Raw genomic sequence first — 17971 nt, forward strand, 5'->3', positions numbered from 1 at the left:
ATGTAATGAAAACTTGTATGCTGAAATAAACCCAGTTGTTAAAACAATTGGTATCCAGTATTATCAAAATGTAGGAGATTTTGAACTGATAAATCATACTGATTATTCAATTCAAGCCCCTGAATCACTGATGGTAAACAAAACCTGTAATACTGTAAAAACATTGGATACACTGAATGCTGAGAACGTCTCAGAGCTCACAATACATGAAACAAAATATTCTACGGCTTTCTATAATGTATGGTAAGGTAACTGACCTATTCCACTCAAGATTAAACAACTTTTAATGTAAAAGAAGAACTTGAGGAGCGTATAGATCTCAAGGGAAGTGAGAAAAGTGTCAATTAATATTAAAAGAGCTTAGCTTCACAAGTGGAAGAGAATGAGAAGAAATAGAAAGATATTAATAGAGAAGTCAGATATAAGAGAAAAGAGGATAAGTTATCTTCAGGTTATTATAATGTATAGTTGCAGTCGAATAATCATGATTATCGAATCATCAATATTAATCAGTAAAGAATCCTTGATATAAGTACTTAAACCAAATTATGGTATAGGTATTTCAAATTACAGTATAGTTCAGCTGTTATTGTATTTTAAAAAGTAATAATTTTATGATGAATAAAAACTATCTAGGCTATGTATATTTATAAAATGTAACGAACAAAACTGTAACATTTACTTACATTTTACTATTTTGAAGGATAAACCTAGTGACATAAATAAAACGTACTTCGCCATTGTACTTGAGGCCATTACGGATGGTCAGTATTGGTGTCAATAATGGGTTATTCAGTGGTAACTTATTACTGGAATAACGTGTAACCAGCAAAACTGTTATTTCAGTAACAGCTGGCCTGAATGATTTGACGTTCTAATAACGACTTTCTAGTATTAGGTTACTCAGTAACCAGTAACAGCCGAGGTGATTTCGTCCAAGCAATAAGGATATGAATGGAAATGTTGCACTTTAGATGTTAGTGTGATATAAGTAGAGTTGTATTAGGTTATCATAAATATGTTACTAGTAGTGTAAAAGTTAAGTATAATCTTTACAAGGGATCACATGATCTGAGCTTGAATTTGAGTACTATCTCAATGGATTTCTTCTTTTTTTGCCAAAAGTGTAGGATGGAGCTGAAGGCGACATTGGAGCTTGCACTAATGGGCAGGGGCATTTCTGATTGGTACTTTCCCGACCTCAGATCATGTACCAGATTATCAAACTTCTACAACAGATCACATTGAACGATCTGGGAAATTATCTGATCGGATGTGCCCATGGCCATCAGTGCTTCAGTGATGTCTTTGGCGCTACCCCACACTTCTGTTGAAAAAAGAAAAACGTCCCTTGAGATAATACCTAAATTCAAGCTCAGACCATATGAGCGCTCATACATGTTAACTTTTAAGTTATTTGTATGTATAGACTAATAACAAATAGTAGATAGGGAGTGAGAACCCAATAATTCTATTGTATAGTGAAAATTTGAAATAACCAGTTTATAATTTATTAGTCTATCAGTCTGCTAAATATTACACTTTAGTGAGTTAGTTAAATTTTTGTGTACTAAATGTAAATAGACCCACACATATAGAGTTAGTCTCAGTTTACTTGCAACTTAGTAATTTCATTTCAGTAACAGCATAATGCTAATACCTAGATTGGATCAGCTGGTAACATGTTATGTACATGTATTACATGGACATAATACCTCAACACATTATTTTGTAGTAGGTTATTGACAGTATTTATCATCTCTAGCGGTCATTACTCAAATACCATTACACGATTTAACTTGTTTTAATTAATTTGGGACAGTAAAGCCGAACTGAATTATGTTTATAACATTGTATTATAGTGAAGCTATATTTTTATATGTAAAAGACATATATGCATTTTATATTATAGAAAATAATACAACTTTATTTAAACTAAGTTTGAGCAGCAGGGCATTTCCAATTTTAAAGGGTAAAGAGGATTCAAAACTCATGAATATCGATGATTTGATTGTCGTGGTGGCTGCTTATTATACTGCAGCCAAATGTATCTTGATGAAGGCCGTCTCATAGTGTTTATGGACAAAACATATATTTTATCCTCGCATGTTAGTGGCAAAACTTGGTCAGACGAAACTAATAAAGGAATTCATGCCCCAATTTCAAAAGGTAATCGCTTGATAATAATTCATGTTGGATGGACAAAAGGTTTTATTCTTGTAGCTCTCACTATATGGAAAGCCTGTTCCTTATCGTGTGAACATCAAACTACATGAAACGGATTAATAACACAAACTGCAACCAAACTTGTAGCCGGAACCTGTTCTTGTCATAGAAAATGTCACTTATCACAATATGCTACATGTTGGTGGAAAACCCCCAAATTTAAATAGTAAAAGAGATATCATGAAGTTATGGTTACTTTGGGAAGGCATTACCTACGCACACTCCATGTTATAACCTCAACTATACAAACTAATTAATCACATAAGGGACAGTACAAAAAGTATGTGATGAATAAACCTCTCAAAATAAAGGACACAATGTATTGTGCTTATCACTCAGATTTGGATCCTATCGAACTTATTTGGGCAGATGTAAAAGGCCTTGTTACGCACCAAGTATCTGTTAATTTAAATGAAGAGATAAATCTATGTCAACAAAAGTTCAGTGAAATGGGACCAAAAGAATGAGCAACAGAAGTGAAACATATAGAAGCAGTCAAGAAACACTACAGACAACTGGAGCCGAACATTGATGATTACATAGACCCATTTGCTATATATTTAAATTATAGTTCTTTACACAATGACAGTGTGTTAGATGGGATTTATCCACTACGAAAATCAGCATTCTACTCAGCCTATGAACGTATATTTCATTTTATACAATCATTGCTCATAAAGTATATTTCTATACTAATTATACCGTGTTAATTAAAAATATAATATTAAAAATTGAACAGACAGATATTCACAAATTTGTCACACCAGATTTAGTTTTAGCCTTTTTTTTAGTTTGCCATAAAGATATTAACAAAAGTAGTGATATTAAAATTTTTAAATAAACCATTAACACTGATACAAAACCAATGGGTTTTTAGTTATACAAAAATGTGTGATTTTTCTATTTTCAATTATTCAGAAATTCTATATTAATTTTTGTATTTAAATAAACTATTACCATTTATTTAAGAGCAAAACATGTTTAAGCCCTTGTGTTCCAATCACCAAATCGTTAAGTGGAAGGGATTGATGTTAATTCACAAAGTTTGGACTGGTGGTTGTACTTAGACCGATGATTTTACTTATGACTGTACAACTTTGGCATACTCTGGTCACGCGTACAGCTACATGCTGCCTACTGTACATTGCATGTAACACAGCAACAGTTGCACTTCACAAAACAATAATATTAATTTGATCATCAAAGCAGCTATATACTAAGTGAAAATTTTCATTACAATTATTATTAGTGTTACTGCCACAAAAAATTACACAAAAAATATCTCTTTTAGCATTAACACCAAATTCTAAATGAGCCCATTTACATGTTATTTCTGCTGCTACTAGGAAGATATTCATGATTTTGTATTATTTTTCAAAAAGGAGATATGATATAACAACAAAAAGGAAATAGCTCAAAATAATGAAATACTTTATTCTGAAAACATAAAATGCTCTATTCTAACGGAATAATGATTAATAACATGCAAATGTGTTACAAAAGTTAAAATTCCTTTTGCTAATTTTATAAATGTTGCAAGTAGAAATAAATTTCAGGGATATATATATATATATATATATATATATATATATATATATCCAAATCAATGTCCATAAACAAAATCAGATAGAAAATTGCTACACCATCAAAGGCATAAATAAGATCCCTGAAGATTCAAACGAAAGCCTTAACCCTTTTAATGCCAGACATTTTTTCAGTGACCATTCGAAAAATGCCAACCTGTTTTCAAAAAGTACATGCGAAGAATGCCAGGCCCTTTTTCCATAATATGACAACTATTTTTTAAAAATGTATAACTTTTTTATTTATTGAAGGAAATTATCCATTGAGGTGTTGTTTTTTATGGCATAATGTGAAGTGTTTGAAACAAATGAGTATTAAAATTTTTACAAATTTATATAATTTATATTTATAAAAAACAAAAAATAAAAAAACAAAAACTTAAAAAAAAAATTAGTTTGAACATATAAAGGTACCTTTATTATTAGCCTTAACTAAAAAGTAGTTACTGGCAATTGTACTATATTTAATTGTTAACACACACACCAAATTTGAAGAACTTGCCTTGAAAAATAGTGAAGCTACAGCATTTTATTGAAAACCTTGTAAAGTCCACATTTTACAGTAAAATTCAGTAAGACATATTTTGGTCATTCAAAATCACTTTATTTACACGTGTTGTTTAACCCAATGTATAAAATTGTTTGTTGAAATAATAAAGAAAGTAGTTTACATAAAATTAAAATTAATTATTTACAATATAGGGTACATAATTTAAAATTTTTTAACACTTGTGTTTGCCGAAGCACAAAGTATGAATCCCCCTCTTTTACTCATGGTCAAATCTATTTACAATAATCACAAAACTAATAATAATATAAGCAAACTGAAATAAACAAAAGAAAAGCACGAATAATTCCCATTAAAACATAACCTAGCAACAACGTATTACCACAGAAACCAGACGCTCACTGAATGATTGGACGTAAATGAGGTTGAAAACAGCTGATAACGTCATCACATGTTGAGTTTGTATCAATAGTAGTAGTGTCTAGATACAGTATGCAAAGTTTAGTGGCATTTAGTCAATAATTAAAACTTCAATATAACAAAAACCGGACGAGCGCCCCCAGCGCACGTCGGCATTTTTCGTAAAACCTAATGGCGTGCGCTCGCGGCGCACGTCGGCATTAAAAGGGTTAATAGATTTAAATTGAAAAAAAAGTGAAACTGCACACCAATTGGTGCTTCAGACAAGACATCCAAGGGGTCTTAATTTAAGATAAATTTAGTTTTTCGGCAACTTATTCACACACGTCATGCCATGGCCCATCAGCTGCTGATCTACTGTATTTATTTATAATGTTTGTTTTTCTTGTTTGAGTTCTAACCTAATGTTTTTTCACAATTTATGTAAATATTTATACATGTATATTTATCTGAAGAAGTGTACCTAGATACACGAAAATTTATAAATGTTTCAAACCAATATACCGTGGTTTATTTGTTAAGAAGAGAATAACCTGTTTCTGTAAATAAATATATATATATATATATATATATATATATATATATATATATATATATATATGTTAACATAATCAACACAATATTAACACATTAAAAAAATATGACTAATAGTTTCTCTTTCTTGACATGTTAATGGGAAAGGCAAAGATCAATAACCGCTCCTCTTTCTTGACATGTCATTGGTAAGGGCAAAGATCAATAACAGCTCATCTTTCTTGACATGTCACTGGTAAGGGTATTAAAATAAGAATTACAATCAATAAGTTTAAATTAATTAATTTGATTCATGTTATATTATATAAATATTCCACAATATATAACTACCTCAGATTGTGCTGCCAAAGAGAAGGCCTTTGTGACAGTGACATCACCGTTACAATAATTTTCTTCACTATCCTTTCCGTTGCCATCTTCCTATTGAAAATAATGTTATTACAACACAATAAAAAATACACAATATATCTCACCATTAGTCAAGATAAAAACATCATTAATTGCCTGTACAATATATCCTGGCTGTTACCTATTATAATAATAATAATTTCTTTATTTCAATAAGACAATTTTACATTGTATTGCAAGCGTCACTATAGTATAAATAAAAGAAAAACCAATTCCTGATACATTGTCATACATGATAAAATCATTCACTCTCATTACATTATTATTGGATCCAGATTTTATGTAGACTTCTAATTGTCCCAGCAGCGCGTTCGAAACTCATCAACAGAATAAAACACACCTAATACCAATAGGTGTTTTAAACAAACTTTAAATTGAGTGAAATTTTGAATATTTTAAAGCATTTTAGGAAGCTTGTTAATTAGCTGTTCGGCATCAAATTGTTTTGGGAGTTGCTCCTACCCGTTGTCTCGTAATTGTGAACCTCCATACCCCTCACCAAAGAACACTTTGAGAAGCAGTACAAAATCACCTTGGGAATATATAGGTTGAGTAAAGTCAGCAACGAGAGCTCCCTGAAAGCACCAGTAGAAAAAAAAAGTGTTTTTTGTTATCTAATTGAAATTTATTTAAAAAAGTGTTATTTATCTTTGTATTATTCGAACACAAAAAGAATAACACACAATATATTTCTATTGCGTTTATTTAAGTTTTTTTATTCTGTGTTCTTTAACTTGAGTAAAATACTTTAAAAAAATTTGAAATGAAAAACTTGGGTTAGAACTTGACTTTCATTTGAAAATCTTACAATAAAATAAGAAACAAGCTTCCGATCAATAAGGTACAAGTTTTATACATGTACAATTAATTATAGATGTTATAATTTATTTTTATAAAAAAAAAACATGTTGCATGTTTTATATATATACATAATTTCAATAAACATTGAATCACAAAAAGTACTTGCTCCGCCGGGAGTCGAACCCAGATCTCTCACTTGCCTCAATGTTTATTGAAATTAAATAAGGCTATTGCCATTTATACAGTTTAATGTATATATATATATATATATATATATATATATATATATTTTATATATATAAAATCAGTCATCATTTCATATATACAAAAAGCAGTGAAAGAGTTTACAACAACCACAAGTTCATATGGCAGTATATGACTTATGCTGTTGCACATTAAATTAAAGCTCAATAGAAATACACTTTTTAAATTTAAGGTTTTGCAATATTTCCAATGAAGATGGCACCTCTGCAGATCTGTAGCTGCAATTTACGAGATATACAAAAATCTCAAATTATCTATCATTTGATCGACTAACATAGGTAGCTAGTATTTAAATTTTCAAGGTCTGTAGCTGCAATTTACAAAATATACAAAAATCTCAAATTAATTATCATTTGATCGACTAACATCTAGGTAGCTAGTATTTAAATATTGATTAATTTTGAATTTTCAAGCCTGGCTCTAACTTTATGCACAAGGAATACAGGACAAGCCAGTGATATTTCTACAAAATAATACATACTAGAAGATTGTCTCCAATGTTCTAAAGTATAACTTTAGTTACCTTGTCAGCCTCAGTCTTGCTGTTTGCCGGAGGTTTTCTGACGACCCAGACTGTCCTGGTATACGATGGCCTAAGCGGGACATCTTTGAGTATGCTCGCACCCAAGAACCTGCGAGGTGCGGTCAGCCTTCTCCCATCCGGGTTGTGCAGGGCAAAGTGCCCTCTGTACTTCAATCGGTTCAAAGACTTCACATTGAACCTGTTCAAATTACAAACTTCATTGAACCAGTGGCTCTTTACTGTAGGATTTGAGGTCTCTTACTTATTGGTCACGTTTGTTTAAACATTTTATATTGACGATAGATGATTTTAAAAGTATAACAAGATTTCTGACCTTTGGCATTGTTGTGTTACAAGAATAGAACATTAGAAAAGTGTTCTATCCCTGTAACATATAATGATAGCAAACAAGAAAACTGCCCAGAAAGAAACCTTGTTATAAAAAAACACTACAATACAAAAAATTGTTTACATATTAAAACAAATTATTTACTACTTTTCTTCGTATTCATCAGACCAGTTTTGTGTGTAGAAAATTCTGTAGCCTTACCATGACAATGAGAACACTTGTTCATCATCTACATTACATTTAATTTTTTTAGTTTTGGTGTCTACAAATGATGCAGAGTTCGTTTCGTCCTTGTTCGTCCCTGAATTTCTTTTATTTCTTCAGACAGACGTGTATTTTAAATTCTAAGAGCCTGTGACAGCGTCAAATTTCAGACACTGCACTAACTGCAAGGTGAAATGGAGCTGAACTGAACATTCACATTTAATCAATCCTTCCCACAATAGCTATTATGGATCAAAACTTCAATAGATTGTTTAATAGATTTAACTAGATGACAAAGTTTCTTCTACCATTATATATTTTTTATCATTACTTGACAATGAATATGAAACTATGTCCAAAATGTCCTGTGGTTCACAGAGTAACCGATATTTAGGCCAATACTGCAGTAGTTGGCCAGTCTAGAATCATCACCTTTATCAAAATGTTCCTACACGCAGTACACATTCACCAGTAGTAGTGTGTGGACTATGCCCCTCCTACTTTGCTCCCTTGTGATGTGTTCAAATATGTGCTACGATGGAAAGCCTACCACTTGTGAGTTGTTTTATAATTAGATTTTGTTGAAAAAAAAAACTACAAATTGAAATTTATCCCATCTTTTTGAATTTTAAACAAAAGGAATGAAAGTCAAGTAAAATAATCATGAACTGATTTCAAAAACAACAAATGAAAGGGATTCTTTTTTTATTAATTATGGAAATAAATTTAGTAAAAATCTACAGTGTAGCATGATTAATAACATATTTAATTTATGTATAGTTTTATTATTTACATACATCTATGATATTTGTATAAATGTTTATAATAAAATGAAAGATGGTTTTAACCAAATAATGAAATGTATGAGTCTAAATTAGAATTAAATTAAAATATATCTTTCCAAGTATGATTTGACAAATCAGCCCCCTTATCACATTGAGTAGTTCAACTCTTGTACCAGTTTTAGGGTTAGGTTAGGTACAATTTTATCACTTCTAAATCAATACTTAAGATTATATATTAGTTTTTAAAACCATACATTTGTTAATGTATAATTTAATTTAATTCTAATAATCTAAGTGTTCTGATCTTAGAAAAGCTTGTAACATTAAAAAAAATCTAATTTATAATGACCATAAAATATATCTCAATGGAGTCTCATATAGAGTAAATGCCTAAATTATTGTAGAATATCATGTTTGCTAAACAATTTTGTTTTGTATCTGCAATAAACATTTTACTATTGACTATACAACTATTTCCCCAAGCAATACAACCCAAATGTATCACTTACGTTTAAGGTAATCAACATTTCAAAACTTACTTGGTTGTTAAAGGAGAGGTGAAGCGAGCTGGAAGGTTGCGACGTGGAATAGCAAATTCCTTTAGATACCTTTTGCCTGTGATATCTGAAATAGTTAATGTATGGGCTGATCACAAAAATGTCAGTGAGGATTCAAAATTTCAGTAAATGTTATGCTTACAACAAATAGTATAGCAATTTAGAAACTATTTTAAAAGTTTAAAATGCAAAGATAAGTTAGATGACTGAACATGTTGACAGCAATAAGGATTATATTTATATTTTTCACCATGTTACTCATCTGATGCTGAATAATTAAAATAAAAAATAAATAAATGTCAATTGATTTATACATTTATTTTATTCTACAGTGATCGTCAAGTGAAGCTAGGTCAAATCCTACTTTCAAATAAGGCCTGTGTGAATATCATAAACCATAAAGAGATTGTAGGGCAACCGAAAAATTTGCAATCATCAATGAATCAACAACTCTGAGCCAAAAAACAACTCTAATTTTGTACACTTGAGTTTGTTTGTTGTGTGGAATGCCCTGTGAATTAATTTTTAGACCTTGTTCACTTGTCAATGTGAGGACTCTTGGGATTTTTCAGGCTATCATTAAATGCCTTGATGGTTACAAATTAGATGACAAAACGTTTTGTAAAATAGATTAATTTCCATGGAATGTGAGAAGCAGCAGAGATCCCTGGCTGTAAAATCTGGAAGTATGCCTTGCAAAAGACAAGATTCCCTTAATGATACAAATTTTGCTTCCTTATAATGAAACTAACAACATTGTTGGCATGAGTTTTTTCCAATATTATGTTTCCAAGAAATAATACTATATAGACACAATAAGACATTTAATAAGACTATAAATGAATTATGATTCGAGATTTTGTTTACTAGTGAGTAATACCAATTACAACATTGAAGACGAACCATTGTAATAATTATTCACAACCATTCTTGTTATGTTGGTTTCATTTTGCTTTATAGTACTAAAGCTGTCAAAACTACATTTTTTTATTAGAAAGGGGTAGGTACAATAAATGGACCTAGTTTTTCATTTCGATTACTATAATCATCGATACATAATATTCATATATCGCACACGAGTCTATCAATCATATGAACATATCTATAGTCATAACAAACATGTTTGAAGTTAAAATAATTAATATAATACACATAGTAAAAAAAATCTAATAAATAATAAAGAAGCTATTAACATTAAAACAAACAATTAAAACTGGAAATAGGAAAAACTCATAAATTAATAAAGAAAAAATTACGGCATGACAAACATTTTTGACAGAAAATACGAACTATTTATATGTTTTCTCCTGGGTAGCAATGCTGCTTTCAAGAAGCTGTTGAAAGCATCCTCTCTAGAAAACCTCACATCTTTTCTGTACAAATACTCACAGAGATGATCTGCAAGTAGTTCGGCTGATATCCCACTTTTTAAAATTCATTTCACGGTCCTCCACAAGCTTTTGACTGTCTGTTATTGTCAATAAAAGACAATATGTAAATATGAAAAAGTTTTTAAAGTGTATACAAGTTAGTTATTGTTCAAAATTCGGGTTCGGTTGGTTCAGTTACCGTAAACCGGGGCTACTTTGCACCTTGTGAGGTTACTTTGCACCAAAGTTGAAAAAAGATTCAACTCTATCTGTAGGAGAAACTATTAATAATTTCGACCTAGTTTCACAATTCTCCACTAGGCTGCACCACCGTCTACATGATTTAAGTGAACAGACACTTTATTCCGCCATTTTTTTTATTTGTGGGAAGAGTTGTCTTTGTATCTTCAGTTTTGTTTGAATTGTTACGTCAAAAAAGTGCTGTTTTTACGATATTAGTCAACGTCAGAGAAAGATAAGTGTGGTATATTTATGTGTAGAATTTTATTATCTTACAAATAACAACAGTTACTGAGAGTTTATATCAATAGTCATAGTCATTAGATTATCATCCATTTTAAGTTTAAGGTTACTTTTAAGAGAAAGACGGGGTTACTTTGCACCAGCATAAAAATTGGTGCAAAGTAGCCCCTTAATCTTTTAAAAAAACGCTTTGTATTTAAAAGCGGAGCCTTCAGCTGTTTGTTCTGCTTTCCTCGTTGCCCTGCAGTCAACACGAGAGGCCTGCAGCACAAATAACAAGAAAAAAGAAACTTGCTGTGCCAGCAGGAAAATGTTTATCTCACGAAGAAACGATTTTCATGAAATCACTTGTAACTAGTGATAATGCTAGTGTTAAACACCCACAATCTATGACTGATGACCAAACACCAAGCACAAGTAAGGTAGCCACAAAGACTTGTTTAACTAAAAGAAAAAAATCGTGTCGGCCTAAATTTCAACGGGATAGTAGTGATGAGTCCATAGATGACCCATCAGAAATGTGTATTGATGAAAGTTCCTCCGGCGATGACTGGGAGTCCTATAGGAAAAAGAAATTAGAGGAGATCAATGAAGCAGCAAAAATAAGAGGCTTTTCTAACAATAAAATCAGGACTGAGACCCATTAACAAGTCTGATCTACAAGTAGATTCATTTGTTGTTGTTAACTACGAAAACGAATATTACCCAGGTACCATTGTAAGCGTTGATGAAAATGGAGCTTTTGTAAGTGCAATGATGAAGTCCCTAGGCAACTGGAAGTGGCCTGTTAATAAGGATGTTTTATTTTATGAGTGGAATGAAATTGCTGGATCTATAAATCCACCTAAAATTTTGAGCAAGAGAGGAATATTTGCAGTTCCAGAGCTTCAAGACAATTTTGGAAAAATTGACTAATTTTTTTTAAGAAAATGTATTTTTAAGTGTGTATTATATGTTATAATTTTTTTGAACATAGACCTGCAAGTATAAGCTTCAGAATCTGTAAGTTTGTCATTTTGTCACTGTCAATTTTCCCATGTTAAACACACTTTGTGACGTATCATGAGTTTTTTTTGTTTTCCCCCCTTTCAGGTGAAAAAATTTAAATCATATAAGTATTCAGTGGTTCCAACAGATGTTTAAGGGTTTCTGAATAGGTCTTACTTTGCACCAACAAATTATTTCATAAAAAGATAAATAATTTTTCAGGTGGTGCAAAGTAACCCGCTCCTATGGTATACTTTGCACCAAATTAAAATAATACATAAAACATATTTAAATATATAATACAGAAATTTATGAGTGTGGAATGGTTTCCTGGATGTATAAGAATTAATAAAAACCATTAGTTTGTTAATTTTTTGAAACGCTTTATTTTTTATGAGATAATATTTATTTTAACTCCTAAAAGTGGTGCACCCACTTTACGGTATATTGATAGTTATCATATCGTTTGTCAATACCAATATGAAAAACCGGGTCCGCTTAAGATTCAAGATTCAAGATGTCTTTATTAGTCATTAAGCAACATAATAAGTTACAATAGACTTCGTCACATTATTGGGCAGTAGTACTTAAAAAATTAACAATTTTAGAATTGGAGACTTATTTTAAAATTAACAGGAATGTTGCAAAAGACATAAGAACTTACAAAACTAATAACTGGTATAAATAGAGAGTGGTTGTATAAAATTATTTAAGAAATAAGAAAGCATTGTAGGGTAAAATATATAAAAAACACATACTGGACAAGAAACACAAATAACAAATACAATTAAAACCCAATGAAAAATGTAACAATATAAATATTTAAAATATGTAAGTCAGGTGGTTAAAACATAAAATCTCCAAACGATAAAATAAAAGTTAAAACTTGACTAGACAAAATTATAAACTTAAGGAACTAATATCACAGGCCAAATATTCATTCACAGAGTAAAATGCCTTTTCTTTAAGCCATTTGCTTACAACTCATTTAAACCTATTTATATTTACAATCCATCCTCCTTTTGGTAATTTATTAAATAGTTTTATTTTCATATAGATATGACTACCTTTTGTTTTTTCAAGCCTGGTCCTTGGCAGCTCTAACATGTACTTTTTTCTAGTTTTATAAGTATGTATGGTTTCTCTAACAGTATAATTTTGCAGATTTGCTTTCATATCCAGTAAACAATAATATATATACAAACAGGGCAACGTCATGATATTTAAGTCCCTAAAAGCTTGCAGGGCTTATCATACTCCACTCTAAGAAAGTCATAGTAGGTTTGGTTCGAACTAAAATATTACATTATTGTTAATATATGCATCAAACCAAATTTAGACTGTAAAAAAAACTCTTCTCAAGTGAGGTTTTTTATTAACATTGTCTTTGTTTGGACTTTACTTGCAAGGAACACTATTTGATTTCTATCTTTAATTTTAGTTTTCATCTCTTCACTACAAACCAGATACTTGGATTAAAAGGAGCAAGATCATTAGCTATTTGAAACATAGTTCAATGTTTAAAAATACATTTATATACAAAAAGTGCATGTTTACCACCATTGTTCTTGCCAATGTCATTTACTCACTATGCAAATGATTTTACTTGGGTAGACTTTAATAAGCAGCCTACACTCGTTTTTTTATAGCTATTATCGGGGGAAGTAGGAACTAATATTTTGAAACTTTGAAAATGGCAATGAATATGAGGAAAATATGTAAGATATTTTTCACAAGTGACAAGATTTGTTTAACTAACTTCAACATGTAGGTTTTGCTCCTGGTAACACATGGGGAGAATTCTTTCCTCCATTTCACCAAAGTGGTTACAGTACGCGCGCTGAAGGTTCGGCTCCGAGTCAACCGAGCGGACTATGGCGGGGGACGGGTGGATTGCCCGATATAACAACTGTTCTGCAGACATCCGCCAATGTTTGGCCCACTGCAGTCTGAATATTTATTGTCCCTGTTCTCCCTCACAGTCGAGTATTCACTGTTGTTAAAGTGGACAAGTGGTTTAAGTGTGTTATACACAATTCATTAGTTTAGTTAGTAGTGAGGTTAGTGAATTTTGGTAGTTGTAGGGCTTTACAAATTATTTAATATTATCCTTGCTATTAAGGTTATATTACAAGTTTTAGTAGTTTTGTTTTGATTCATCATCTCAGTCGGTATAATGGCCCGATACGTTTCCAAAGTGGCTCGAGGAAAAACTATGAGAAGCCAGGCTCGAGAAATTATATGGAGGGTTAGTGAGTTCATGGCAAATGAGTCGAAACTATCTAATGATGAACGAATCCCTATAAATAAATGTTTAGAAAGAACTGCCGCGCCTTGTGGTGTTTCAAAGACACTGATTAAGGAGATTCGCCGTGAAAAAAAAGTTATGGATTCTTCCACTGAAGGGGAGTGTTCGTTCACTACCCCTAAAAAATACAAAAGAAAAAAGAAAATAGTAGAACTAGACGACTTTGATAAATGTGTTGTTCGAAGAACCGTTCATGAATTTTATAAAACTGATAGTTGCCTGCCAACTCTTCAATTGTTAAAAAACAAGCTGAATGAAAAAATTAACTATGAAGGGGGTTTAACTAGCCTCAGAAAAATATCACCATCATTAGGATTTCGGTGGAAAATAATAGACAAATTTTGATTGAAATAGTGACATAAGAATGAAACGTATAAACTATTTACGAAGTATAAAACGAGCGCAGAAGCAAATAAGCAGAGAACTCTCCTATTGTTTACATTGATGAATCGTATATATTATCATCTCATGTCACTGAAAAGGGATGGAGTGACGCCAGTCTTCAAGGTTTTAAAAAGAAAATAAGTAAAGGCGAGAGGGCATGAGTGATGAGTAATGACTCATCTGACGGCAGCAACAGTGAACAGAATGCCAGCGAAGAATCGGAAACAGGTGGTGAGGATGGAAATAACTCACCATTATAGGTAAGAACAGCTTTGTAAACAAAGTAAAATCTAGAGAAAATACTGTTCACCACGCCGATTTTAAAATAACAAATTCTACATTTATGCGTTGAGAATTTAAATCCTTAATTTGTATTATTAGATGTTTAGTAATTTTACAATTTTTAATCACTAATAGATTCATGACATTTTATTTCTTATCTGTCGGAAAGTCAATTAATATAGGCTACAATGTATTGCTAAGGTAGTATTCGAATTTTGAATTGAATGCTACAATGTAATACGGTTTAATCCTTATATAAACAATGCCTCTATGTATAGTGTATTCGTAGAAATGCTAAAAAAATAATTTATTGTCATGCCACATAATTAATAATTAAGTTTTTCATAAACAGGATTCTTTATACAACAGTGTTTTGTATTCATTCATCTATCATAAAATTAGTTTATAAACAATTCACCCCAAAACACTTTCTATTCGAATATAATATAATGAAATTCAACATAATTTCATTAAAGTTTAAAACTTTTAGTTTATCACAGATCACCAAAATGGCCTAAAGTGTTTTTTTGTTTCAGAAATAAACTATTGCAAAGTGATTCAATGTTAAACTTTCAAATGGTATTGCCGTGTTGCATTTACGTGAATGAGCCACAAACTGTAGGGCAGCGGTGTCGGTGATACATTCCACTTCAGACTAAGCTAACTTCAGGCTAACCTAAACTATGTATCTGAAAAAAAGTTAAATCTAAAATTAACTTCAGTTCATTCAGAAAAACTTTCCCGCTGGTGAAAGTTTCCTGACCAAATAATAAAAAAAATCCTCACATACAAACTTTTTTGTATCACAATTTTGGCACAGTTAATTTTAAAATATATTTTATTGAAGAAAAGTAATAAGACATTGAAACTTAATACATCCATTAGCATTGGCATAAACAGGAAAATAGATCTGCGAAGTTTCAGAATTTTATATTGTACATGTGGAAGTTGGTCTAACCATAAGTTGATTGTCGAGCGAGAATTAAACATTGCCGTCCGTGACGGATCATTGGAGAGTCAATGTTTTTATTTGGTTAGTTGGGCAACGACAGGGCCGAACCTTCAGCGCGTGTACTGTACTTATTGAAATCAAGTTGGGCAAGTTATAAATATTGTAAGGTTTCTTTGATATCTAAGTCTAGGCCATGGTTGGTTTTGTAATGTTATTGTAAAATTTGTGTATTTAAAATTGTAAAGTAGGAGATACTTCTTATGGTAATTTATTATCTCTTATTGTGTACGATTTTTACATAAATTGGAGAGAGAGAGGGGATAATATGTCGAATTGTTTGGTAATAGCAATCGAATAACGAATATAGGCCACTTATTAAAGTCTTCCCTTTACTTGAATTCATCACTAACTTTAAACAATACTAGGCTATTCTGTAAAATAAAAACAGCTGGCAATGATTAATTATGGATATCTATAATAATCAATATAAATATGTTATTTTCCTATATTTCTTACTTAATTTGTTGTTTTTTTTTTTAAAGTTAAATTAGCTATTACTGAAAGCACTTCTTTGGTACCTACCATCGATAAAGAATATGTTTTTATATTCAATAGTTTAGATAATTCTAATCGATAGTCGATTTGATTGTCATGGTGGCTGCTTATTATACTGCAGCCTAGAGCCAATTGCAACTGAAATGTAGCTTACTAAAAATGTCAGGCCTTATAACAAAATAGATTTTTTTAGCCTACTTTTAATTCTTACAATATTTCATATTGCAATTTTTGTCATGAGAGACCTAGAAAAAAATCCTATTCAGTATTATAAAGAAAAGAAAACTAAAAAGGAAGTATCCTTGTTACTATTTTATTATTAGGCCCTTTAAAAGTTACTGCAGTTCAGGATTTTAGGTTAACTATAAATTACTGATTTTGTTAAATTAATAATAATTAACCACTTGCTTACCTTGATTGTAGTAAAAATCATCTCTAGCAAAGTGTAATGAACAAACATAAACGTTTACGCCATCAATTGCTTGAGCGGCTTCTCTTCCAATATTAAGAGCTTCAATCCATAATTGACGTCTATCATAAATACACTTATCACCATTTTTCTTATTTACAACAATATTTCTTTTGCCCCTAACTGGAAATTTATGAAATCCCAGATTTGGCTTATTAGCAGCTGTTGAAAAACATCCGTAAACAAAACAACTTCTATCAGTCATGGGTGAATATCCCAAACCTTCAGTGTAAGACATACTAAAATAGTTTTATATGAACAATGGTGAATCTCAAAATTGATTATTATAAATAAACACTGCCAAATCACATTGTATTTGAGTAGGAATGTAATATAAACAACAGTTAGACGATAAGAACAAACATAAAATAAAAACTCTGATCGTTAATTACATGTATATAATCCTCAATATGATAATATAATGCACTTCCATATATCTAACCAAACAGATTCACAAGTAGCGCATCAAAAACTAACATGGCGGTGGTTGAGTTGGTACCAGCAGTCAGCACAAATGTATAGAAGAAAGGAAAAAAAAGCACAGTGAGAACTCCATACGATTGCAGCGCATTCTTACGTTGTAATACGCGAACGAATCTTAACAGAATAAAACTGGATTTTACTGGCAGAACAAAACAACACAAACAAATTTAGAATTCAGAGTAAATAAAACAGAATGACATCACAGCAGGACAACTACTGATAGGCAATTGGTTAAAATATTACCCATCTAATTTACTTAATAATCATTAAACTTGGTAGGATGTATATCTCTGACAAATATGAAGTGGTTCATGGGAGAACTATCCTCAGAAAAACTTCTATTTCGTACAGGCCTTTTGATTCTTAACGATTGACTCAACTATTCGTTAGAGAGTTTATAATTGATAATAATGGAATAGGGAAGTTTCTCACTGTTAAAAAAAAGCTCTCTTGAATTCTACAACCCAAGCCCTAACTTTGTTCTCTTGAATTCGGCCTTCCACTTGGTCCAACATATAAATATCGTTTGGTGTCAA

The 17971-nt window shown here is 31.1% G+C and overlaps 1 protein-coding gene across 2 annotated transcripts in view; it reads right to left on the reverse strand.

Annotated features, from left to right (window-relative positions):
* The window catches only part of LOC124363909 (zinc finger protein 37-like), a 104195-nt gene extending 86767 nt beyond the window's left edge, over positions 1 to 17428 (reverse strand). For both annotated transcript variants that reach the window (XM_046819188.1, XM_046819180.1), the window contains exons 1-4: positions 16896 to 17428; positions 9145 to 9229; positions 7268 to 7466; positions 5602 to 5691 (exon numbers count right to left, since the gene is read on the reverse strand). In XM_046819188.1, the coding sequence (XP_046675144.1) occupies positions 5602 to 5691; positions 7268 to 7466; positions 9145 to 9229; positions 16896 to 17190 (669 nt within the window). In that variant the 5' untranslated portion in view covers positions 17191 to 17428. The remainder of the gene's footprint in view (positions 1 to 5601; positions 5692 to 7267; positions 7467 to 9144; positions 9230 to 16895) is intronic.
* Between the last annotated feature and the right edge of the window lie 543 nt (positions 17429 to 17971).

Source organism: Homalodisca vitripennis, chromosome 1, assembly GCF_021130785.1.
Source record: "Homalodisca vitripennis isolate AUS2020 chromosome 1, UT_GWSS_2.1, whole genome shotgun sequence".
Classification (NCBI taxonomy): Eukaryota; Metazoa; Arthropoda; class Insecta; order Hemiptera; family Cicadellidae; genus Homalodisca; species Homalodisca vitripennis.